The following is a 27,260-nucleotide window of genomic DNA, read 5'->3' on the forward strand; positions in this document are numbered from 1 at the left end:
CAGTTAATGCTAAAGTATTTCTTACTGCCTGACTGGGTGGTGGCACAGTGGATAGAGCGTCGGACTGGGACATGGAGGACCCAGGTTTGAGGCCCCGGGTCACCAGCTTGAGCGCGGGCTCATCTGGTTTGAGCAAGGCTCACCAGCTTGGACCCAAGGTCACTGGGGTTACTCGGTCTGCTGCAGCCCTACGGTCAAGGCACATAAGAGAAAGCAATCAATGGACAACTAAGGTGTCACAACAAAAAACTAATGATTGATGCTTCTCATCTCTCTTCGTCCTGTCTGTCTGTCCCTATCTATCCCTCTCTCTGACTCTCTCTCTGTCACTGTTAAAAAAAAAAAAGTATTTCTTACTAAGAAATCGCTATTACATTCTTTATAAGCTGTTTAAAATTCTTTGGAATTCCAAGCTAGTACAAGTGATGCCAAACATAGATATCCCTGCTCCCTCCCACAAAAGAAAAAAAAAAAGAGAGAGAGAGAGAGAGAAAGAAATAATCAAGATAGAGGTAAATTTTCCAAATAGGAAAAGAAATTGAAGGTAGCATAAAAATTTAACTTCAAATATTGTTTTAAACTCCAGGCAATTCTGAAACTACCTCTCTCTCTCTCTAGCTCTCTCTCTCCTTTTTATCTTATCAAAATTTTACTGCAAAGATGAACACTATAGAAAATCTTTAAAAATCTATGGCCAAGATTATTCAGGATATTTTGGAAGGAAACAGACTCAAAATCAGGCTTTCTGGCTCCTACAAATCACTTTTACCTGAAGGTTACAAAACAAAATAGCTTATTTATTTATTTTTGTTTACAGAGGTATAACTTGCACACAATAAAATGCATTTATTTTAAAGTGAGTAGAGTAACCAATTTTGACATGTGTATATCAATGTAACTGCCCACACAAGCGAGTTATTTTCACTGCCCTAGAAAGCTCCCTCACACTCTCTCCCAGCAGATCTCCGCTGCACAGCTGGAGGCAGCCACTGCTCCCCTTTCCATCCGCATAGCTTCGTTCTGCCTGCTCTAGAACCTCACGAAACTGGCATTGACAGCATGCAGTGTATATATGTAGCTATTGCCACACAACATAATGTTTTGGAGAGAAAGCCATGTTATTTAACCCTCACCGATTATACTATCGATATCATTCTACAGGTGAGCAGACTGAAGCTCAGAAAATGTAGAGATCTGCAGTAAGTTCACTTAGCAGCGCTGGAGCTAGAATATAAGCCCTGGGTGTGCCCAGTCCTAATGGCAGAGACACCTGGTGTTTCAAGTCTCCACCATCACCCTGCCCCTCCCCCACAAACACAGGAAGAGCAACATCATCAGAGAACACTCAGAATTCTAGCAAAGAGGTTCCTTCCTCCTCACAAAGGCCTGTACTGAGGAAACATTTAAAAATATATAAAACACAGAGGTCGAAATAAACTTTTTAAGATTCAAGGGGGTGGGGTGGAGTGGGGTGGGACAGGATAGGGAAACAGTCTCCTAGCAGGCAGTCACAGACCATGGCGGAAATGTAAGAAGTAATGCAAGATGAAATAAAAATACGATAGAAATGTTGGTCATGCTGGTATTAAAAGTAGTAAGATGTTGATGATTCAGGTAGGCCTCCGAAGGCGCCTTTACAGTTGTTGCTATTATCTAGCTCAGCTGCTGAAACCTGCTGTTTTAAAGGCAGGAGAGGGGAACATCCCGTGATAGCACCTGGGTTATTTATCATTATGTATCACCCCGCTACACTCGATTTTATTATGCTGCCTTTAAAAGGAAGATAATGCAAGTATGGTTAATTTGCTTCTCTTCTTTATCCATCCAGTGTCGTGACCCATCACGGCTTTGTCCCATGGGATTTGTTTTTCAACCAAAAAGAAATCCGCAAGAAACTCTCCCTAAAAATTCCATTAATAACCTCTTTCAGCGCGTATAGGTTTCAGGGTCTGGCACTAAGAATGTTTTAATCTCTTCAGCAAAACAATGTCTCATAATGATGTACAGGACTATTGCTGTACTGATGAAGAATCATACATAATTCAGCACCTTTCACTTGGCACCACTGTGATGTCCTCATTAGCTGTGGCTCACAGTGTCTGTCAGATGGTGTCCATGCGAACGCAGGCATTATATTGTCTTTGAGATGTGCAGCTGCTTCCATGACACTGCCAGTATATAAAAACATGACGCCAGTTTGTTTTATTTAGTGCTAAACCTTCCAGTTTGTAAAAACAAGGCTGACACAGAGCCTGACATGAGGCAGTGAAAATAATTAGCTCTCATTTTCTCAGCCTCCTATTTCCTTCTCCCTGCTGTGTTCTCTTTCCACTAAACCACCACATGTCAGTCGAAATGGGAGGCAATTAGTGGGCTCATTTCAGTCCCCACAACTGTGCTGAAAAGAAAGTATTTATGATGGCACAATGAACAGCTGAAAGATTAAATAACATTTGCCTTTTGAAAAGAAAATGACTTCTAGCTAAATGGGCAATTTTTGATTATTCTCAAACAAGCTTAGAGTAGTTGGTTTTTAAAATACAAGAAAGGAAAATGAGTCATTTTTAGGTGAAAGAATCAAATAAAACTTGACACAGTAATGCAAATAACTGATGTTTTATTGCAAAATATGTAAATGCGTTATACCCTTAACAATGGCTTGTGTCTAAGGTCAGGGCAGATTGGTGCCAACTAGACACCAGTGGAAATAACGTTGTTATATTTTATATTGCATTTTTGGGTTTGTTATTTGACTTATGCATGAAAAAGGGGCTTTAGGGATGATGTTAAAATCAAGTGAAATCAAGTGAGACATACTTTCATATGATGTGTTAAATACTTGACTACCTGAAATGGCTTGGATGTTAGTTGACATGTTTGAAAAGGGCTTTTTTATTTTTAAAAAACTGTATTTGAAATTGGAAGGTACTAGGTATTCATCTTGGAGAAAAAGAATAGTAAGTCCTGCTACTGATTTTTGAATAATTAAAAATCTATTCTATCTCAGACTGAGTTTCTTAACTATTACAGATGGTGGTCTGGCTTGCTTAATTATTGCTTAGATTTGTTTTTTAATACTGAGAAATGGGCTGCAAATAAACTTTTACCCAGGATCCTCAAAATATAAAAAGAGTTCATCTACACACTAAATTCTCCTCTTACCTCCCGTGACTCTGGAAATGACTCCAGGAAATACAATTTTTTGAAAAAAACACTGGCGTAGTTAGTAGGCATTGTTTACCAGTTGAGTTATTCCCAGTCCAAATCCTAATGCATACGATTGATATGGTCATCATACATCGTTGCTTTTCCAATATAGTTTTTAATTTCATATCAAATAATCTCTTCCTTTTATAGATGATTATTTTCAAGACCTAACTGTTGGTTCAGAAAACACAGGTCACTGTGAGTTATGAGGTTTTCTGTCTGCAGATCTTAACAGTGAGCGCTAGAGCGACCTTCCAAAAACCTGCTTGTAAAAGCAGAAGTCTCCTCTGCTATTATCAACATCACGGAGTCAACAATTCTGACTGTTCCAGCATTTAAAAAAAACCAATCACAAATTAAAATTTTGTTTCTCTGTTTCCATAAGTATATCCTTACTCTTTATAAACTCAAATCCTAATCTTTGATTCATACAATATGTCTAGTGCATCTATACGAGCCGATGGCGACTCAAGGAGGCCTAAGCCAACAACGGATTCATTGGGAGACTCGCGCTCTCTTTGAACTAACTACGCATATTACAGTAGCTGGAAACCAGCAATGATATGTTTGTAATTTGTTCAAACCTAGGCTTATCATGTATGTACACTTCCTTGCTGTTAGCTATTTTAAAAGGAAGTCATCATCTTGATTAAGAAGACTAAGAGTGATCCAACAGCGTGCTGGAGCCAGAGCTCTCCTGATACGAGTGCTCACATCTCTTCCCAACTTCTAGTTCTGCGAGTCAGACTGGTGACTTGAAACTGGCCATGGTGGGAGTGTTTATACCACGGCAGTCTGCAAACACTACAAGTCAGGGCTGCTTTTTCCAATTGTTAGACCTTTCCCGGCACACCATTTCCACATATCTCTGTGAGTCCATCAGCAAGTCCGTGCTGAGCACCTCTCCCAGGTCGGCTCGAGTTGCACAGACTGCTGTCTGACAGGTTGAAGTCTATCTCTGTACTCTAATTAGCAACCAGAAGCAAGTCCATAGTCAGATTCCGGACGGCACTTGCCCCCTCACTGTCAATTAAAACTTGATTTTGTAAAGAGCCCTACCACTGCAAGCGTGTGTACCTGGTCACACAAACCCGTGTGCACATATATTTTTCTCTCCAAGTAGCTGAACCATGGGAAACAAATTTCCCTACAGTGAATTTTTAATAAACGCAAGCTATATCAGAGTAAAGAAAAGCGCTAGTTTTAGCTGTTCTGAAATTTACAGAAGATGTTGGCTTTTTACTTCCTACAAAATTCTCTTCTTTGTGCTGTTATTTTTTTCATGTTTATCCATTTATAAAAATTATACAACGGGGTGGGGGGAGCCCTATTTGACCATTTTTTTGATATTTATAGTGCTCTGAGAAGGGGCCTGGAGTTTCAATTAAGTTTATTAAATGCAACAATTTATAAGCAAGCTAATAAAAACCGCAAAGCACAATAATAAGTGGAAAGTGTTTGTAAAAAGCAGCCTTTTTTAACCGATAGAGGAAACAACCCGAGAAGCAGACCAGTTGACTGAATTTCTCGGCATGAAGAGTGGGAGGAGGGGAACAGCGATGGGGTGGACAGAGGAGGAGGGAGAAGCCGCCTCTCTGATGGGGCAGTTAGTTCTGCTTCCTCTTCAAAACGTTCCTCTTATGTTCTCTTTTTGGTTCACTTGCTCCTTCAAAATACCGCTCTGAGGGAAACCAGAAGTGACGGTCACCAGGAAGAAGGTACTGGAGTCGGGAAACCTAGATCTATATAAGGGCCCGCTGAAGCCAGGGTGTCGGGAGAAATGGCGGTGTTTCCGAAGCTTCTTCCCCAACCCCAGTCTCTTCTCTAGGGCAGGTGACCAACTTGGACCCACGGGAGCCCAGCCTCAGGTAGGTGTTCTTGCCTCACTGGGAAGAGGAGGAAATAAGGACATGAGGGGAAAAGTGCTTGACTGTCCAGCAGTCACAAGGAACAGACAGCCTCCCAAATAGTCCTTCCTAACTCTGCTTCTGATTTTTTTTATGACACAAAGTCTCAAAAAACTGTTGGGTGTTTTGACAGTTTATCACTTAGGAATTTGAGAATCCATATTCCTGACTGGTGAATTTATTACAGATGTTATAGTACACTCTATGCAGCTGAGTATTTCAATGAAAAAGCTTGGTTGCCATAAGAAACTGCCTGGGATTCTGGAAGCCAGCCCCTTTCTTTTGTGCCAAGTCAAAGGCCTTAGGTTACAAGATGTGAGGTACTTTCCACACAAAACAAAGCGGTAATTTAGTATTAACTGACCAAAATTGTTTACTTTTCTATTACCGACATACTTATTTTGGGAGATGATACTTTTCAAAAAGAGGCTGTGTGGCAGCGTGGTCGCCCTGCCCTGGGTCTGACCCTTACTAGGTGGATACTCTGGCTAAGGAACTTGACCTCTCCCCTTCCTCCGTTTTGTCCTAGGAATGATACAAGGATAATGATGGTGGGCTGTAACAAGTATATGAGAAAAATGTTTGCGAAGTGGTTGCCACAGTGTCTGGCAGAGGTATAAAATAATAATAAACATCATAAGTATTTAAGCCCTTTCCACAGGAAACTTGAGCTGAGAAAGATCCATTTGCTGCCAATTCCATTGTCATAACTTCAAGGCTGCTTCAGCACACAATGCTATTTAAATTAATAATTAACTGTACTCATTAGAAATGGGTCAAGTGAATGGGTAAAACTCATTAATTTAAAATTTCAGTGAGGGAAGCCACTGGGCCAATAATTTTTCTCTGTCAGGTTGGAAAAGAAAGAGAAGGGGAAAGGAAAGGAAAGGAAGGGAAGGGAAGGGAAGGGAAGGGAAGGGAAGGGAAGGGAAGGGAAGGGAAGGGAAGGGAAGGGAAGGGAAGGGAAGGGAAGGGAAGGGAAGGGAAGGGAAGGGAAGGGAAGGGAAGGGAAGGGAAGGGAAGGGAAGGGAAAATAAAGGCCATTTCATTTGTGCAAGAATTCTTGAGCTATATACCATGCTAGGGTCCGGTGAAGGCCTGGTTCTCCAGAGGGGTGGGCCAGTAAGGACTAAGATCATGGGCAAGCACAGTGGCTCCTGACCACAGTAGCAGGCACAGACTCTGAAACATGAACGGCTTTGCTCCGCTGGGCAAACCAACCTCACCTTGGTGCCATAATGTATATGGCTGAAAAATGAAGGTAATAAAATAATTTAGTCTGAATTCTTAGATCAAAAGATTGACAGGTCTTTCAAGGAAAGGCTTTTTTCTACATATATTTGTATATTTGTGTATAAGCTCATACTTTCATTGTTTTCTCTTAGTAGGCCAGTTACTTAGCTGACATACCAATTTTAAGCATTATTTAGCTGGTGGTCCTTCTCAGATGCAACGGGAAAAGGCAGCTACTATTTCCCTGATACATTCACTGTCATACATTATTCCCAATGGTTGTCATTAGAACACATCTTTTTATTTTATTTGTAAAAGAAAAGGTAAAACAAACAAGCAAATCTCCTGATATACAAACTCAGGTTTGGAGAGAATTTCCAAAGCTGCAGGATCCTCTTGTAACTTATTCTTGGTCATGGAGACAGGGCTAAAGGCTTTACCTTTTCCATGAAGATGGGTGTATGACAACTCAGTTAATTGGGATTTTGGGGATGTCTTTTTTTCCTTGAGATCTACCTTTAAGGGTCAAAATAAACCGTTTTTATGTGGGGAATTGGAATGACATCCACATGGTATATTTCACTTTTTGACCCATTACATTATAACATCATCTGTCCTGCTGCCACACTAGAAACCTCGGCACCATCCTGCCTTCTCCCTCTCACTCACCCATCTCCAGCTCGTGACAGAGTCTGAACAGGCCCATCTGAGAGTGTCCTTGAACCCATGGCATTTCCATGGCACTGTGACAGCCTGAGAAGCTATGAGTTCTGCACTTTTTTACTTTGTATTCTGAGTGTTAGTCCCGGCATACAGGACATCCTCAGTAAATGTGTGCTGAAGGCTGGGTGAAATTATGACTCTGCACAGGTGACCAAGAATCAGCAGAATATAAAACATTGTGGTAGCTTTAGGCCTTGTGGATAACTACATAATTATGGCAAAAACCCAGATCACTGTATTTGGCATCAAATATCATTCATAGCTTCTAATATTTACTAAAAATTATTTTTTAGTTTTCCAAAATAATAAATCATTTCTTTGTTAGTTGAAAATTTTCTTGGTTGAGGCTACTCTTAATCAAGTCTCTTTTAAGAGAATTCTTTCCTCTTCTTTTATCACCTATAAGCCATAAAAATGTTTAAACACGGAGTACTCATATATTAAGTGCCACAGAGTTGAGGGTACTAAAGAAGGCAAATTTAAATGTGCAGCTTGTTTACCATGAGATAGACTTGGAGGTGCCCACAGCTACAGGATCACAGGATTAGAAGGGCCCGTGTTTGCTGTAGGAGAGAGAGAAACTTCCTGTCCTGCCCCTTTTCTGTGGCTGCTTGTAGCCACAGGCATGAATAGATAATGACCCATTTACAAAGGGAAAAGAAAAGTATTCATAGGCAGGAAACCTGGAGTGAGAGCAGCTCTCATTCAACCAAGTTAGATGGCTAAAATAAGGGAGATAAAGAATTCCATTCAGCAAAAGCATCAATATACGTGCAGCAGTGTATGCAAGACATTCTGTCAGGTGTCTAGAAAGAGCATCTTTGGAAGCTCCGGGTGAAAATTCAACCCCTTGGCCCTGGCTGACTGGCTCAGCGGTACAGCGTTGGCCCAGCATATGTAAGTCCCGGGTTCAATTCCTGGTCAGGGCACACAGGAGAAATAACCATCTGCTTCTCCACCCTTCCTTCCCATCTCCCTCTCTTCCTTCTCATAGCCATGGCTTGAATAGTTTGAGCAAAGTTGGCACCGGGCACTGAGGATGGCTCCATGGCCTCACTTTAGGCCCTAAAATAGCTCAGTTGCCAAACAATGGAGCAGTGGCCCCAGACAGGCAGAGCATCGCCTAGTAGCAGGTTTCCCGGGTGGATCGCGGTCAGGGTGCATGCATGAGTCTGTCTCTGCCTCCTTGCCTCTCAATTAAAATAAATAAATAAAAACAAAAAAAAAATTCAACCGCTTGCAATACCTAATTTCCATTCATTCTCAAGCTGACACCAGCCCCACCAGAGCAACTGGCCACAGGTTGGGAGGAGCTGCCTCCAAGGAAAGGTACAAATCATGTAGCTAAGAGCTTGGTTCTAGGGTCCAAGAGGCCTGCATTCAAATCCTTATTCTGCTACTTGCAAGCCATGTGAACCTTGGGTACATTATTTAACCTTTCTGAGCCTTAGTTTCCTCATTTGTAAGTGGGGGAGAATAACATCAGCACCCCAGTCTATGCCTAGAATGCCATAAGTGTTCAATGAGTAGAAGTTATCATTATTACTAGTTATTTATGGTAACCTGAAGTAACACAATCCTATTATGATTCCATTCACATGCCACCTAGGCCAAGTCAGTCTTCCTGACTCTAAATAGAACACAAACTGAAAGTCTGTCTGAATGAATCTTAGTCAATGTCCTGCTGCCTTATTGAGAGCCGATAATGTTTCCATATAGTCTACTGTTCCATTCTCAGTGTTGCTTTACTCTTGATATTAAAAACGGTTTCCCCTTAGTAAACGGGAACCAGGAAGCGGTGACGCCAAGCAGCATAGACACTCTGGTACTCACGGCCGCCTTCCCTGTCCTGTCCAGCTTTGCTGTGAGTTTCCTTGAGGGTTTGGGTGGTGAGAAAGTGATATTTCAGGCGCAGCTGGTAGTGTTTCAACTACAGTCTATTTTGTAAAGTCTATGAATTTACTCAGCATCAAGTCACCAGAGTGGGTGTATCTAAAACCATGGAGTTCCAGGAAAGAAAAAAAAAATAAACTAGGTTGAAGTTTATCCAAAAGATTTAAAATGTGATTTACCTGTGGGCCAGTTCCTGATTTCAAGTGAAAACCAAAAACAAGTTCAAGGTTCACTATTTTTTCCTCATTTTCTTCAGGTTCATCTACTGAGTCCTAAAACAGAAAACCAAACACCAGTTTTTTTCTATGTACGGTTGTTACTTTCACTTCTTATGTAAAAGAGATGATGCCCCAGCACTAGATTTTTCCATTCCAATCTATTGTTTTAACTTTCAGTTATTTTTTGGATTAGGCTTCAAATTTCGATTACTTAAAGCAAGAGAAATGACATCTTATGCTTTTGAGAACTTTCCCAAATGATTTATCTCATGTATTACAGATTGAACTTCACCACCTTACATTTTAAAAGTGCATGTTGTGCAACTGTACCCTAGAAACATACCTAGTGCCTGGAGATGTACTGAGAGACTTTACCCTGACAGTTTCACATACTCAGAACATTTACAAGCTATTCCCAAAGAGGAATTATGCAGTTCTGAGATCATATGTGGACAGGGAGGACCAAGCAGAGGAACAAGTGAACTTCCTAAGGCTTAGAGATGGAAAACCATAATTGTTAGTGAATGGCAGGAATTCTGTATGTTAAGTGCAAGTATCTACTCATTGTATAACAAAGTGAACCATACACTTTTTAACTATATTCAAGAGGATATGTCACACATACTAATATGTGGTTCAAACAAGCAGCCTACCACCCCAAAATGCAAGTGAACACCCAGAGCTCTAGAGTGTGATTCCTTCAGTGACTTATGAGTAGACAAGGTTTCTCCAGAGCCAGGGGGCAGGCCTGAGGTCGGCACTTCTATCCTCTAGCCCCCAAGGCAGTGGTTCTCAACCTGTGGGTCACGACCCCGGCAGGGATCGAACTACCAAAACACAGGGGTCGCCTAAAGCCATCGGAAAATCGGGGGTCGAACGACCAAAACACAGGGGTCGCCTAAAGCCATCGGAAATGTATTGTATAATAAATATGTATTTTCCAATGGCTTTAGGCGACCCCTGTGTTTTGGTCGTTAGACCCCCGCCGGGATCGCGACCCACAGGTTGAGAACCACTGCCCTAAGGTGACATGTGTGCTTCTTATCATGAATGTATTATTAATATTTCAACTCTCATGGAATAGGGGTGTTCAATTTAGGCACATCCTAAACATCATTCAAAGTGTCTTTTTTTGGACATATATAGTTAAGTTTCACTTCAAACAACAGTTCCCAACATTGGCAAATTTAGGTGTGGAGGTGGCAGGTGCATAAGTCAATAAAAGTAGCATATTCTCAGTAAAAAAACACCTTACTTACCTTAATTAGTGGTGGAAAGTGAAACAAGTTTAGATAATCGTGGGTTAATTTCTCAATGGCTGACTGAAAATAAAATCACATGACTTTATTAATGATCTGATAATGCCAAGAGGATTAAAATTATTGTGCACATATAAAGGCATTCTTAATTTATATAGTTCGTGAACTATCTTGGGGATGTTAATAGTCAACATCTATTGAGAATAAACCTGATTGTTCACAGTACTATATGTAGCTTGTAATTATTTAATGGAACAGGAAGATATTTAAAAATTTAAATCTCAGACTAAACAATAAATAAAATCATTCTTCAAACACCAGTATAGTAATGATAAGCTAATGTTTTAGTGCATAGAATGTGGTTGTTACCCTGAGTATCTGGGAAAAACAACAAAGAACATGAATATATCACCAGAGACTTTCATTAAGGCTGAAATCTCACTAAAGGGTTTGTTGCATTGTAAGGGCTTAGTTTCTGTGTCCAACACTCCCTCCCCCAACAAAGCACAAAGAACTCATAGAGGAAAGGAGGACAGTTTAAATTATTACAATCCTTTTTTAGACTCATCAGGTATAATCCAGCTTTTCAGTGAACTGAACATATGATGTAGAGAGTAAAAAAGAGCCAATGTGAGAAAAATTAGATGCATTTTATCATGTGGAATGAAAGCTGCTGACACTTGACGATGTGATGAACACTTATGGGATGCTCGGCCCTGTTCCTTGTACGGGGCCCCTCCTCCCGAAGGCTGCCGGGCACAGGCAGAAGGGAGCCAAGGCAGGCTCTTGGGGACAGCTGGGTCGCAGAGGGGTAGATGGGAAGACCGCACCAGTGGTTAGTTTTATGACCTACCATTTAAGGGCTCTTTGAGAAGGCATACAACAATTCCTGTGCCTGCCTCAGTGAGAGAGCAGAGAATGAAGGGCCCATTCTCCCCACAAGTGTGTGTGTGTAACACTTCTGACAAGTACCACAAAGGCTCCTCTACTCTGGAGGTACTCATCCAGAATCCTATCCCCAAAGGCCCAGCCTGAGTATTGTTTACCCTCAGTACCCCAAGAGTGTAGGCAGGACCCTCACAGAACAAATTTCCATGACTCTTTTTCCCCTCAATCTTTCCCTCTCATGTAAGCTTATTTGTCAGATTCCCCCGCCATCCGGCGGCATTCAATGGAGTGTTGGCTGCTGGCTGTGCCCCCATTACGCGGCTGCTCTAGTACAGCCAGGCTCTGCTAGTTAGGCGGAGGGTCCACACGCCTGACTTCTGTGACTCAGCCCTCTGAGGACCAGCTGTCTTTCGTGCACATGCAGACTCATGCGGGAGCTTGAGGGGCGTCTGGAGTTCCCCCAGCAAGGCCAGTCACACCGTATTCTGGAGCTCGGGCGCAGAGGACACTGAGTTGACCCCGCCCCCTCTGGCAGCTCCCAACAATGGCTTTTTCTTTTTGCATGTGTTTCCTGGCTCCTTGGCAGCACGAACCCTGATTCTGTAGAGCTTTTTCAGCCTTCGGCTTGTGTGACACTAGTCTCTCTCCCTGTGCTACTTCCTGCCTGCAGACAACTCTCTCACTATGGTGTCCCTCCTTCTCTCCACTCACGCTTTCACTACATTAGTGAGGCCTCGGTGTTTGCATTACAGCCTCTGAACTAGTCTTTCAAAACCCAGCCTTTCCTTTCTAACCCACTGTACAACTTCCAGGAGCAAAGTTTTAAACATGTCAATTCTCAAAACTTCCAATAGTACGCCCAGATCCTAGACCCAGGCCTGAAGCCATGGAGTGTCCACCTCCTTCCTGCTTTATGTACCGAGTTCACGTCCTCTACACCTAGGCCTCTGTCGGACAGACCCTGCTCTTTCACATCCCCCTCTGCGCTCTCTCTCTCGCTCTCTCAACTCCTTATTTTCTCTGTCTTTCTTTTCCCACTCCTGTCTACTTTCCAAATTCTGGGCTTCCTTCAAGATCCAGCTCAAGGGCCACCCACTCCCTGACATTTTTCCTCTCTGTCTCCTCCCACCCCCCCACGCCCCTTCCAAGTGGAGATAACTAATACTATAGTTCTTGTCCTCTGACTGCCAAGACCTTAAATTATGAGAAGCTGTAAGCACATGTTTTATCTCTTCTCTGGGACATAAACTCCTTCGGGGAGAATTCCTCTTTGTGTGTGCTCAGGCCCAGTCTTGCAATTAGTAGGCATTCGCCGACTTTGGTGAACAGTAATAAGTTTGGACCCGGCTTGCCTTAAAGCCACCAGCTGGCATGAGGGGGCAGCTAGGCTGTCCAAGGCCTCATCGGGGAATATTTAAATCACTCTGGGGTTTGGTGAGGCATCACAGCCTGCCTGCCACCCCCTTCACCTTGACTGCTCCTGAAGGAACATTGGTCCTTTTCAAAGCCGCGGAGAAGGGGCAGTGGGGGCATCTCATTGGGCAGCTGGCAAATAGTAGAAGATCTACCGAATTTCTCTCTTGGACCCTTGCCACTTCTCTGTGCTAGAGAAATTAATTTTTCCTACCGTAGCCCATCTAAGCCAGCATAGCTTTTGGGGATGGACTTGCCCTCACCCAGCGGCTGAGGTTTAGTTATTTGTCAACCTTTGAGGTGCATGTATATGCATGATATTTCCTGCCCATCTTCTGAGAGGGAAAAGACATTGAAGTTAAGGCCATGCCACCACCCAAGGGGTGCTGAGGGTTGTCAGAGTATCCTTTACAGGGGTTCACAGGATGCAAGCAGAGGGTTTCTTTTCAGACCACAGAGGGGTTTCCCTAGAAGGCCAGTGTCGGGAGCTCTACCTGAGGCCACGAGGAGAGTAGCCGGCATGTTGCTTGAGGTTTTGTGAAGGTGTGAATCTGAACGGGAAGCTGCTTTTCTACTTTTCCTTCTCTAGTCTATTGCTCTTCCTTCTAACCTGGGCCCACCCCTCCATCCACCCGCCCTGGGGTTGAGGAGGCTTGGGGAGCAAACTTGATTTTATCCTAAGATCTCTCTTGAAGCAGACCTCTGATTAATAACAACATCCGCACAGGTGCCAGCAATTCTTATTTGCTGAACTTCTTTGAGTAACTAAGAAACAAGACAAACAAACAAACAAACACACACATCTGGTTGCTAAACTACAAAAAATAAAAGCAAGAACAACAAGATTTAGCTTTGAAATTGTTCAAGACGGAAATTTTAGGGGCAATGTTAGAATTTCCAGAAAAAACGAGGGATTCAAATTACACACATGGTGGCGTCTACCGCAGGGCTGAGTTATGATGGTCGCAAACCGAACAGAGTGCCCTTGTTATGGGGACAGCAGTGGCTGAGGTTTCTCCTACTCCGCGGACAGGTTCTGGCACCAGGAGGGATACCTGGTGAAGGTCTCCCCTCTCTGGCCTTAAACGAAGTTGCACCCTGCTGTTCCCAGGTGGGACGCCCGCTCTGCAGGCCCGCACGGACCTAGGCCGGGTCCTCCGGCCCGCGAGCTTCCTCCCACTCAGGGCTTCTCCACGGGCATCTTCCCCCCGGAACACCTCCTTCTCCACCCCCTTCACCTGCTCCACACCGACGAGTTCCTCTGCTCTCAACTCCTCCTACCTTCTCCAGGGGAGCCCTTCCTCCGTTCTCCCTGCGGCATTTCCTACATCCGTCACTTCCCCGGGAGGGCACGATTAATACCTCTCTTTTCCACTAGACTAGAGACTTCCTGAGGACCTGGGGATGGCTTCTGCTGCGGCAGGTATTAACCCTTTTCTCACTGGGTTATGAGAGGAAGGAGGGGCCCCCGGGGGCAGCAGCTGACAGCCACTGGGAGGGAGGCAGGTCAGCCCCGCCAGCCCTGCCCTGTGTGACCTCAGCCACCAGCACACCACCCGCTCGCTCGGGGCGGATCTGCTGACGGGCCTCCCTTTCCGAGGTACCTTTAAATGAATGATATGTCCCTTGGAGATGATGCCCATGTCTTTCAAGTCTTCTTCCTCCAGAAGCAGCAGTCGCTTTCCTGTAATGTTGTTCTCCTTAAACAAGCTCGCATATACACTCATCTCTGCCGAGGAGTCACCTGGAGGAAGGGATTAGGAGGCATAAAAAAAAATTAAACTAAATTATGCCCAAAGCAAAGTTAACTCCATCAATTAAGAAGAGAAATTATTTCACTTGCCTTTTGTGACGAGCTCTTGAACCCAAAGGTACTGTGAAAGAGAGGACACATAGATATATAGTTTTGAAGATTCATACATAGTTGGTGGCCGGATTTATTAACAGTGAAACCTGCAGTTCTCAGGTGATGCAAATATCTTTAATTCTTGGCTTAACCACAAAGGTAAAATAGAAAATTTTCTCTTTATGATTTTAAAACTTCAAGCTTTCAAATTGGAGCTACCCCTCTCTTTGGGGGTCTTGGACAGTTGGGGGACGTTTGTTTTCCTTCTTCTTTGGGAGATATTGAAAAACCCTTTCAAGAAGGTTCTCATAATAATGATTTTCCATTTGTGTCCCCGGGGCTTTTCAGGGGCACTGGTTTACCTGGCAACTGTAACAGGGACCACACAGCATTCGACAGAAACAGGTAGGATGTGTCCTTTGGTCCAGGGCTGGCCATGAAGTAGTCATGTAGCCCAAGACAAGTTAAAGCGTGCAGCTTCCCACATAGAATGAGGTTGGACCCAGTGACCTTCAGTCCTTGAATTTCACTTGGTGCATGTTTACTGGAACCTTCTCACATTACCCTGGTCAAGGGAGGCCAGGCCCAGTGCCACCAATTCTCTGGGGAGCCCTTGATCCTAGAATTTTATTTAAATGGTTTGAAAATCATGGAACCCAGGGCAGACTAAAAATAGCCTTTTAAAAAATTTCTTCTCAAATTAGATGCACAAATTTTGCAGGAACATTAGAGTCACCGAGCTCTGACAACAGGACGCAGCAGAAAAAACAGAGAGGTGCCAAGTTTCCCTTCTCCATCAGAGCCTGAGGTCAGCTCGTGGTGGAAGCAGTTGTACGTCACCCAATGCACAGGGCAGGGAGGGAAACGCCTGGGCCCAGAAAGCACGCCAGTCAGGTCAACAGCCCTTCCTGAGAGTTTCAAGCAGTGAGCTTGTACCTTGTGGCACCTGGCCACTTCCTGGGGCGGGGCCTGCTGGGGCTGGCATTATAGCTTCTCTCTTTATTTTTATGTAATGATACCTTCAGCATCAGCCCCTGAGGTCTCTGATCAAGAATTCTCAGACCTGCTTTTCTTTTTTTTTTTCTCTCTCTCTCTATATTCCTTTTTGTTGAATTGTTTGGGGTGACACTGGTTAACAAAGTGATACAGGTTTCAGGTGCACAATTCTACAACACACCGTCTGTACCCTGTATTGCGTGTCCCCAGGCTGAGTCGAGTATCTGCCCATCACCACCTATGCCCCCTGGCAACCACCGTCTCTCAGGCCCTTTTTAGAAAGGAAACGGATACAGAGATGGAGCAGCCGAAGGAGGATTTGCTCTCAGGGTTTCTCCCCGAGTGTAGGGCACAGGTCTTCTTTTGACTTAGTCTGTCCACAGTCTCTCAGAAACAGGGGCTTCTCTGGCTCCAGCTGCGGAGACTGTCTGAGAACTCGTGTCCGTTCCTCCTCGGGAAGGTCAGTGTAAAGATGGCAAAGTGCAACCTGCCACTTTGTAACCGGCCTAAGGCAGGAAGGAAACCCCGTCTGGGGAACTGCAGTCAAGCACTGCCTTTAGCAGATCGCGACACCAGACTCAAGTCCATCCCTGGTCGTTTTAGGAACATTTAAGATCATTTTGTTTAAAATGTGCTCATTTGGTGCCCTGGCTCAGCCAGTTAGCTTTGTCACTGGTATTCACTATTGTATTCTGGAATACTTCTCAGAGCAAATGGGGAGGTGCAATCCTCTCCTAAGGTTAGAAGAGATACTTGCTGTGCTCTGGAGGCCTGATTTTAAACACTACTGCATTAAAATAGAAAAACATGGAATTCGTCAACTTCTAGTTTCTAAGGCCCAAGCCCTTCTAGCTGTCCTTTGAACTTGTGGACGAGTTTACGAAGTACCTGCCCAGGTCAAATGAGGCATTAGCAGAAGCTGCTTACCACGTCTTCTTCAGTCCATGAGCCAATCTCAAAGGAAGGCAGCAGCTGCATGGGAAATATGAAATTTTTAAAAAGTAGTATCATCATTGTGTTTTTCTTTGGTTTATCCCGTTGTCTGTTTTAGCTCTCAGCTGCTGCTCTGGCTCGGTTGAATGGAAAATAGGTTTCCTGACCTTAAGAGGAATTTTTCAGTGCTCCCAGGATTTTGCCCACAGAAGCCAATCATGTGCATCAACCTCTCAGTAACAATTCCCTGCACTTTGGGAGCTGCTGCAGCCGGACTCTGTACATCTTGAGATTTTTCTCTTGGTACTTGGCATACCAACAGTCCTTTTATATCCCACCACAGGGCAGCCAAGGAATTTCTTACGTTTCTCAGATGCCAGAGTCTCCCTTGGAATTCTCAGTCAACATGAAGATTGTTTGATTATTAATGAAAATTCCAAAGCGACCATTTGGTAACCAGATGACTCATGCTTATTCTTATAGGAGAGTTTGTAAGTGTTTAACTAAATGTCTTGCTTGCATTGCATTATATCTTGATTTTGAGATTTTAAGAAACATTTATTAATTTTAGAAAGAGAGAGGGGAAGGGAGGGGGGAGAGAGAAACATTGATTTGTTGTTCCACTTATTTATGCATTTGTTGATTGATTCTTGTCTGTGCCCTAACTGGGGATCAAACCCGCAACCATGGCGTATCGGGATGATGCTCTAACCAACTGAGCTCTCTCACCAGAGCTTGCTTGCTTCCATCATATTTTTAAAACCAATGATTAGGACCCATGAATGAAGAGGCACGAGTGAAACCGGAGCTGTTCTAAGAAGCCCAGGCTGCAGAGCTGCTCTAACTGAACGCAACTCCCTCCCTGTCAGGTACACGAACGTGAAAGATGACTGTGCAACAGGATTGCAGTGGGCACCATTTTCAGAGCCACTTCAGTGTGTGCCCCATGGCCATAGACTAAATAATAAATGCCTACATAATGTGAAAAATATCTAGGTCTCCTGTGACTTGAATCAGCTTGTTACAGCCATTATTAGCTTTAACTAACTTAACTTTGTCAAAATGGAGGAACTGCTCATGAGATCATGTGGCAAAGTACTATTTAACCTCCATTACAAATAATATTTTCTTGTGGGTGAGCTGGAAAAAGCTGAATCTAGTTATTTTTAATATTAGTATAAAAATCAGAGGATGGGTGAGTTGATCCTTTTAATCTGCAGGTATTTTGAACTCACATGTTCAAACCTTGCTAGGAAAGGCCTGTCTCTGCCTCCAAGGAGTTTTTCATTGAAATGGTGGTAAAACAGGTATGAACTGCACGTGGAGGATCAAGGCCACCTTTATCCTGGTTCACTCAGTGCCCAACGCAGTGCCTGGTATACAATACCTGGTAAATTTCTGTTGAACAATTTGTTGGGATGAATGAAATTGAAAGGTGCTTTCACTAAAATGCTAAGTTCTTCAGTGCAGAGTTCAGTGTGTGTGAACGTGACAGGGAAAAGGGAGAGCTTCATAGACAAGTTGGAATGTGAGCGTGACAGGGAAAAGGGAGAGCTTCATAGACAAGATGGAGGAATGGAAGGCACAGCGGCTCGAGCTGGCCCCTGCAGCGGATGAAGAGCAGTGACTGCAGATGAGGAGAAGCCACAGGACGAGACCCTGGCAGTGGGGTGGGGTGGGGTGGGGGGAGGAGGACAGGCGTGGCACGTTCGCCTGCTCAGAGCACCAGACCCAGTGTGTATGTATGTACCAAGGATAAAGGGAAATGCGGCCAACTCGGGGGGGCCAGGCAGAATTTTCTTTAAGACTCACTAGTCACAATGACTACGAATGTGTAGAGTATGAGCATTATAGATAAGTTGCGATGGCATAACTTGCTTCTCCTCCCTATAGTCTGTTAGGTCCATGGGCTGATTCCCTCAGGACTGCCTCTCCCTCCTCCGAACTACCTGGTATACGTGGGAATCACCTGCTTAATAATGCGGAAAGGAGAACGACGTGAGTAATAGGATCTAAAACTGATATTGATCGGAGAAAATACATGACAAGTTTTATTTCTCCTAGGGCACCTGAATATAGCTGCAGAAACGCGTCGTTTCCTTTTCCCATCCTGGAAACAAATGTGAAGTAAGGAATGATTTTTGATTAGTTCAAGCAACAACCGACTAAGTTATGGAAAGACTTCCCTGCATCAGGGCTGGCTCTTATAAGGAGTGGAGGGATGTGCAGTGTTTTGATTTTTATACCATTCTGAAATGTGGTAAACAAAATTGGTAAGTTATTTCTTGATAAGAATCAAGGTTGCAAATGAAACAACTAATCAAAACCAACACCTCTGGTTTAATGTCAAAAGGAGAGAAGCATTTTCTCGCACTCTGAGGCCAGGGAAAGGCACTGGGCTCAGTGTGTCACTCGCTCTGGCCGGGTTCTTGCAGGAGGCTTGCCAAGACCGTGAGGGGAAGGCACTGCTTCAGGATGGTTTGGATTTGGCAGGACAGGAGATAAGAGTTAATGACCTCCAGCCACTCAGTGGCTTACCATTTCTTTTGTGTTTTCTGTAACTTGTTAACACATCAGTGAATCTGTTGTAAGGTGAGTTCTAAGCCTTTCTGTCTCTCTTTGGGGATTAAAAAAAAATCCACCTTGTGCCTGACCCATTATTTTACAAATTCATTATTTACACTCCAACTGATTTCAGGCGAGAAAATTTCACACTCATGTGCATGCGTGTGACCATGATTCCTTCAAAGGATGTTGGGAATCAAATCCAACAAAGATGTGATACACACAGTAACACATAACAAAGGGATTTACTGTCAAAACGTTTATTGTAAAATGGAGTCTTAAAACAAAGGAAAAGCAAGCAAAGTTCACATCAAGATGAAATTTAGGGCACCAACTCAGATTTCTGAATACATTGTGGACTTTGTGCGGGAATATCAAATTCCAACCATGAAGTCAATAACTGAGTAGTCTTATCACACAAGAATAAAATTTATTCTTCCATACAAACATTATACAAGATTTTGGCATAGGACTTGCTCAGAATAACATTGCAATAGAATAACTGAGAAAAAATTTTGTTAAAAAAACAATAAAGTGATAATGCCATCTATTCAAAGCTCACACTCAAAGAATATAAATATTTTCTATTATTTAGTACAAAAATTTTAAAACAGTGGAAAAGTAGTATGTGCAGTGTATTCTACGTGACATTAAAAGATATATTATTCTGCACACAATGTAAAAGAGTTAATGTAGGTGCTTGAAACTCTACTTTGAAGTAAATGATCACATGCCAGAAAGCTTGTCACAGGCAATGAAGTGCAAACGAAGTTAGAATCAGAGGACACTAACTAGTCCCCCAGATTTCCTGGTAGACACTCCCTTTTCATCACAGAAATGCTACATTTAGAGCTGTCAGCCTATGCTACAGTCAAAAGAACAGAACATATTCTTTTCTCTGGCAATGCTTAAAATCTAAGCAGGAAAACAGTCTTATTCAAAAGCAGCAAGAGGTACCTGATTATAGAAAAATTATGCTCTATTATATATGTGGTTTGGTGAGATCGCTAATTTCAAAAGGCTGCAACAAATCGAGTATATCAAAAGAAAGTTCTAAGGTATCAACATTCAATTCAAAATAATGATCTTTCACAGAATTCTTATTATTCCAATGAAAACTCTAAAAATAAAGTACATCATAGTACTACAGAAGTCATTTCGGATCTCTCCCAAACACTCCCACCCCCAATTTCTTGATTTTAATGGGGATCAAATTTGAATTCTTTAGCTGGTGGTAAAGTCTAACAAATCTGCTGAATGTTAAAAATCACTGGCTAAAAACTGTCAACAGTTCCACAATATCGAAAACAAGACAGCTATGTGGCTGTAACCTATTCCCATTAGTTATTTAAAAAAAATATTAAATTGTGATTTTGCTAAAAAAAAAAAAAAAAAAAAGAAAGATCGTTAAGAAAGGGCCCCTTTAAATTAACCTGGCTACTTTGCAGAATTGTAGCTACCTCAGCGATGTTTTTCTTAATAGTTACATCAGTGAAACAGGAGAGTAAATTTAGATGTTTCATAAAGTTTCTACCAGCATTCTTATGGGGAAAGAGACCATGTCCACAAGTGGGGAATATCGGATGCAATTCTTTATTGGGTGCGACTGTCCCGGGCATTCGGGATGTTACCATTTTGGGCACTGGGCACCAAATATACCCCCAGTCACCAAAACAAGCACAAATATGCCCCAGCACTCCCAAATCCTTTTAGGTAATAATAGCACAGCACCACCTCGATGAGAACCACTCGTAGAGTGCCATCAAATTCTACATAATCTTTAAGACCACTTTAAAATTCCGTCACTCTGAATCAGGTTTCAGGGATGTCCAAAACCCTAGAAAGATACTGACTTGGAACAGAGAGTAAAATAGCCAGTGCCATACGGTAACTATCCACAACCTGTTTCTTGCTGGAGAACAGCTGTAAGCTGATCACTGAGGTGACCCATCTGCGGCACCCTAAATCCTTACAGTTTCTTGACGGGAGTATTGAGTTATGACCATTTCTGGAACACTGGTGGGAAATGGCAGCGATTGAAAGATTAAAGAAATATTACCTAATTAACAGTAAATCTGGGCCTGGGTACAGAATTCTATATTACCTTTCTCTTTTAGCCTTAATTGGTTTTTCTATTAATAAAGCAAAATTTTAATCATACTAGATTTATATGTAAAGGAAAAAAATGTCAGTTTCATTCAGTTCATATATTCTAAATTTACTGCTGATTATTCATAAATGAGAGGCAAGTTTTACATTTTTGCATAAAGTGCACAGATTGCATAACGAGCCCACAGAGCTTCCCTTGTCAGCGAGGCCTTTCCTGGCCACACGTTAAAGCACCTCCACACGCCCCATGTGCCTTATCCCCCTTCCCTGCTTCACTTTTCGGCATGCCCTTATCGCACAGTTTCATCCCACACGGCACGTTAACTTGTCTATTGTTGACCTCCATTCTCTAGCACTTACGTTCCACAAGTACGAAGATTTTTGTCTAGCTGTTCCCTAGAATAATAGTACCTGGCACAGAGAAGGGGCTCAATGAATATCTGTGGAATGAATGACTTTACCTTTGCCTGGTAAAATGTGCCAGAGGCTTTTAAACTACCCTCTCTGGTTCTCTCCTTCAAGCTGCTAAGTCATAGTGCCCCAGAGCATGCTGGGATGTCAAGAGTTGAAACCTGTCCCTTCTGCTCCATTCCTGTATTTTCTGCTTGAGTGGCTTGGTTTGAGTCAGGGAGCACGGACAGGATGCTTATTTAAGTGAGTGCCTGTTTGTCACCAGTACAATGTTGTGGTGTGCACGGATCTGTACCCATGTGTCAGACTGGATGAAAGGCTTGCCTGCCCTTGCTGTGTTTACTTAATCTGTGGATGGTAGTTTCAAAGAGCAACAGAATGAATCCAGAGCGCATACTCTTTCCTGGAGCACTTTTAATTTCATCTCATACTAAACGGATACCACTTGAAGTTGATAGTTTTCCAGAAAGTTACTGAAACCACTTATTTTTCAGTGTCTTTTCAGTGGCATAATTACAGTAGTTAACATTACCATGGGCCTGGTCCTTAAGTGTTTCACATGTATTATTTCACAATAATAATAATAATAATAATAATAATCCTAACAATCCTTTGAAGGAGGTACTATTATCATTATATAGTACCATGTTAAAGATGAGCAAACAGACATACAGAAGTTAAATAATTTGTCCAAGATTGTAGAGCAAACACACCCAGAGCTCTGGGTCATGATCCGGCTTCAGAGCCCTCTCTTTATCGTCCCACTTACGTAGGCTGTTCCACATCTCGCACCCAGAATATTTTGTTATTTTTCTCCAAATAAAGCTGGAACAGGGTATTGATCATTCTGTGGTATTTTTCAGCTCTTAATGGGTATTAGAAGCATGCCAGGCTTCAAATTCCAAGAGGCTTTTTATGATCAAGTATACTTGGAAACAGTATTAGATGTCTATGATGACATCCTTTCTTACGTCTTCCATAAAAAGAATCACCAAAAGTACTTTGATTTAATAGTCAAATGAACGGCACTGCTCTCTAATTTAGGCTGAAAAAAAAGTCTTTGTTCTTTTGCCTTTTTATTTTTATGTAACTACAAATCTTCTGTAGGTTTTTAAAAGTGTTTTATAGTTTAAACAAACTTTATTTAACAAATGTGTGATAATGTTCAGAGAATGTCTGTCTGGTACCCAGGATTTAAAGTAGCAGCTCCATCCACTTCTCTCTGTAATATCAGCATCGCTTAGTCTGGGTACAAAAATGATAGCTCTGAAAGGCTACATTTGATATAAAAAGAACCCTTCATCCTGCCTAAGTAATGAAAAGTTATTTTTGCTATTCCTTTTATAATATTTCTTTCCTTCTTTAAAAAACCTATACATATACTTAGAACCCAAGATGATTAGCCCCTCTGGAAAACAAAAACACACACACTCTCAGCCGAAGTGCAGAGTAGGCCTGTACCAACATTCACACCTCCTGAAGTATCCCTTTAAGACCATATCTTTCTCTCCACATAAAGGAAAAGGTAAGCCTTAGATGACAGTGTGTTGTTGTTAAGAAGCTACCAGGGATAGCGCTGGTATGAAAGCCTATGACATCCACTGCTGTTGTCAAATTAGAGTATTTCTTCTTCAAATGTGCTATTGAGAACACCTCTCAGGTCTTACTTTGAATAGTTGTGCCATTAGGTATTGAAAATTCTTGGCATCTATGTTTCTGAAGAAGTATTTGTATAACCTTCTTTCATCTCGACTTTTTTATCGTTGGATTTTGTAGTCACTATCAATTATTTCTGACAATAGAGTGTATTGCCACAAGAAGAAAAAGTAGTATGTTACAAGAAAATCAAGTGTCAAAGAAGAATTAGGAGTTAAGAGTACTTGTTCAAAATATGTTTTCTTAAGCAACTGAATAAACGAAATCAAAGCAAATCAAATACAAGCTATAAAGTAGTCATTAAAGAAAAAGCCAGAACATCATTAGTTAAAAATACTATATTATATGGAATCACAAATTTCTATAATCAGGTACTACATTTGCTGATTCATATACCTTTTCTGGCTCGATTCTCCCCACCCCCTCAATTTTTCTGTGATCAAAAACCAATCAAAAGTAAAATCAATAAAGAAATGACTATCATATAACTGTAATCGACCTACAAATGCAATGCTTGGTTTTCTACCTCCTTAATTGGTTTTTGTACAGACTGAGATAACAAGTTTCTTGTGTTTCTCCAAACATCTTCAATTTTATTACTTTGCTTTCTGCTTTCACTCACTATTATTATCCATGTCATTATCCTCCTCATCACCGTCATCATCATCATCATCATCGTCACCTTCTGACAAGTCAAAATCACTGAACCCCAGGGCCATGTTGACCTTCTTCCCCTTTCTCTTAGATGTGGTTTTGGAGGAATTCTGCTTGGCTTGCATGTTTATCTGCATCCCAGAATGCAGCACAGCTCCCGCTTTGTTCATTGAGAAGATATCCCCAAAGCCCATCAGCATCATGGCCTGCAGACTTTGGTTCATGCCATGGCCCTCCCCGTTACTTGTTGCTGTGATCTGACATGACATCTCTGCACTGTTTGACTCCTCTGTCTTAGATTCAAAGTAAGACTCCTCAGACATTCTTGCAGCAAGAGGCAAGAGAAGCTATCACAAGGGAAGAAAGGACAGAAGTAAAAAGAGCAATTAGGACCAATTTAAATAAAGGAAACAGATACCACAAAATTAGCAGGCACCGCACAGAAGGTAAATGATTAGGGAGATAAGTGAATGCAGAAAATTAAGTGAGAATTTATTTATTGGCAGGTTTGGGTCCAGGATATTTGCCGCCACAATTTAAAAATGACAGGACAAATCACAACCAAACATTTGCAAAGCACTCTATAGCAAGCCGAATTTCAAATGTGAAGGAAGTTGTAAGTTTTAAGCTCCCCCTTTTGCTTAAAACAAAATAGATTTTAGGACTTTTCTTAATTTTTCCCAACTTCACTTTCACAGAAAAACATTAGTTAACTATTATATTAAAAAAGAAATTAAGCAGAGATGAAATCTCAAGTTAAAAACCAAAGAAGAAAAGCTTAGAGGATTCGTGAGAACAGTTCAGCAGTCAATGGGAATTGTGGGTCATTAATGACCTTTTTAGCTAGATTCGGGTCTGACTCTAAACTAAAAACAGCCTAGATTCACTTGTTTCCAGTTATTATTTAATCACAGCCACATATAACACTAGTTACTCAATTTATGAAATAATTTACTTGTATACAAATTCTAGATTCTATCTCTAACATTTACATTGTAAACAAGTATAGAAATACAAGTGAAAATTGGGAGGAAAGGAAATGACTATTAATTTAAATTATCTTTTTCTCTATTCTCTCTTATATGTTTTCTTCTTTTAGCAAAACTTTTTTTCCCCTAGGAATTCTCCTTCTCACAGTGGATATAGACATTTATTTTCTACCTTAATGTAATTATTTTGAAGAGCCAACCTATTTCCATAAATGTTGGTCAGATTCATTTTGGCAGTAAAACTGCCTCTGAAAAGTGTTACTACCTCTTTTTTTGAGAAATAAGCAAATTAAGGCTTATATTTTTGGTGTTTAAATATGAGTAAATTTATCACAATGTACAAATATATAACTGTGGGGGGGGCCTTTACATTTTGGGTGTAAAGATCCTTTTTAAGGGCTAATTTCCTAATTTTTAAATTAAAGTTGGAGCTGAGTTTTGGTTTTTTTTTTTTAATACCTGATATTATAAGGAAAAAAATTTCTGAGATTCTTAGTTCAATAAGAATTTCATCTAATTCGGCTAGAGAGTACCAGTTATGTGGACAAAAAAAAAAAAAAAAAAATTGCTTTAGAGCCTTTAACACTGGAAATAGAATACAGTTTCTACTTGTAGTCAAAATTCCCAGCTTCTCACATTTGGTTTCAGTTGTTAGATGCTCTCAGGAAACTCTTTGTTACTTTTTTATTTTATTATTTCCTGGGTCTTTCCTCACATTATGTTAGGATCTCAGTAAATGTCTCTCTAATAAGGTTTTATTCTTAAAAGAAATGTTTTTTATATCAACCTACAATATAAAAAGTAAATGTTCCTATTTATGTATGGAGAACTCATCTTTCCAAATATCTTAACTAATGTTTTAATTTCAGTGAAGAAAACAGTGTCCTTCCTTGAAATAAATTCAATAATACAATTTAAAATCATGTATGCCAATGTTAAAGTTCAATAATTAAGATGAGGTTACCTACAGGAAACTTAAAATCTCCAGCCACTTCCTTTTTAAAAGGTTTATTTTATCTTTCTTTCAGAAACCTCATTTACTGTCATCTAGAAACTGATGTGAAGATAAAAGAAAAATATCTACTTATAAAATACCTGAGCACAAACTTTCTTTTCCTTCAGAAATAACCAGCTTTAAGTAGAAGAGACATTAAAAGCAAGTATGTAAAGAAAGAAAACTTAAGGCCTCATAAGTGAAAAAAGGACTAAGAAAATCTCACTGAGAAGGTGCTTCATGCAGTCCATTATTAGATGGTAGCCCTCAGAGCAGTTCCTTTACAGAAAATTTTCTGGAGTTAAAATGCAGCATACAACGTACTGAGCACCCACAGTGTTTTGTTCTTTATTACACAACTATGTTACTAATAATAGCAAGAATGTGTGCAAGGCAGCCCATAATTTCTTAGCAAAACTAATGCCAATAAACCAAAGAAAGGTTCTAAAGCATACTCTAATAGGTGGTTTAAAGTTTTTTCTTACAATGCTACATTTAGAGTCAAGCCATGCAATGCTTTATAGCTTAAGATTTCAATGTACTTAAAAAAAAAAAACCTCTCAAGAAGATGGCCATATTTTTGCCTCTCATCAGCACCGGGAAAAGCAATGCTCCCTTACAGATTGTCAGGGTAATCTTTCCAAGTCTGCCTGCTGACATCAGTTCAACCAGGACTTCTTTCTTGGAAGCCCAGTTAAATTCACTGAACTTATAAAATGTGATCCCTCTTTAATAGCCATGATAGCCTTAGTTAGGTATAGCAATTCAGTTCTTACTTTGGGATTTCCTGAATAACCAAAGTTATTTCTGAAAAAGTTAAATCTAATAATAAATATTTATCTTCATTGTAATTTCCCTTTTTGGATATCCAGTTGTTTCTCCATGTATATTGGAAAGGAAGTCAAACTATTTTATTCTTTAGACACTGGAAAATACTTTGCAATTGGGCACTGGCTGATTAATGGAGGTTAAGACTTTTAAAAATAGGAAAGCTTTGCGAAGATCACTACATGAAGGGCATTTAGGTATTTTTTTGGTATAACTGCCATAGCAACTATCAAGAATAAATTTAAAATACATAACACATGTACTTTTAACCTTAACCTTTCTTATGATTTTTAAAGTGGACAAATACAACTCATTAAAAACCCTGGAAAAACCAATGATAAATTTATACTTCATTTCCCAAACAATAATCATTTAAAATATGAAAGAATGCTGAAATTTGATTAGACTTTAATATAGCAGGTTAACATATAAAGTCAAGGTTAAATGTATATATATATAGCAAAATCCTTAAAAATGATTTTTATCTTCCTTGGATTTTAAGGATTGAAATAAACTGAGATTCTCCCTAGGTATAATA

At 41.1% G+C, this 27,260-nt stretch overlaps 1 protein-coding gene across 3 annotated transcripts in view; it reads right to left on the reverse strand.

Annotated features, from left to right (window-relative positions):
• Positions 1-27,260, reverse strand: part of MAP3K20 (mitogen-activated protein kinase kinase kinase 20) — a 180,728-nt gene that overhangs the window by 16,562 nt on the left and 136,906 nt on the right. For 2 of the 3 annotated variants that reach the window (XM_066233260.1, XM_066233261.1), the window contains exons 12-16: positions 16,511-16,555; positions 14,585-14,615; positions 14,346-14,485; positions 10,441-10,503; positions 9,143-9,235 (exon numbers count right to left, since the gene is read on the reverse strand). In XM_066233260.1, the coding sequence (XP_066089357.1) occupies positions 9,143-9,235; positions 10,441-10,503; positions 14,346-14,485; positions 14,585-14,615; positions 16,511-16,555 (372 nt within the window). Of the gene's footprint in view, positions 1-9,142; positions 9,236-10,440; positions 10,504-14,345; positions 14,486-14,584; positions 14,616-16,510; positions 16,556-19,325; positions 24,259-27,260 lie in introns of those variants that run through there. The other variant, XM_066233262.1, reaches the window with a different exon arrangement.

The sequence above is a fragment of the Saccopteryx bilineata genome, chromosome 5 (assembly GCF_036850765.1).
Source record: "Saccopteryx bilineata isolate mSacBil1 chromosome 5, mSacBil1_pri_phased_curated, whole genome shotgun sequence".
In the NCBI taxonomy this organism is placed as follows: Eukaryota; Metazoa; Chordata; class Mammalia; order Chiroptera; family Emballonuridae; genus Saccopteryx; species Saccopteryx bilineata.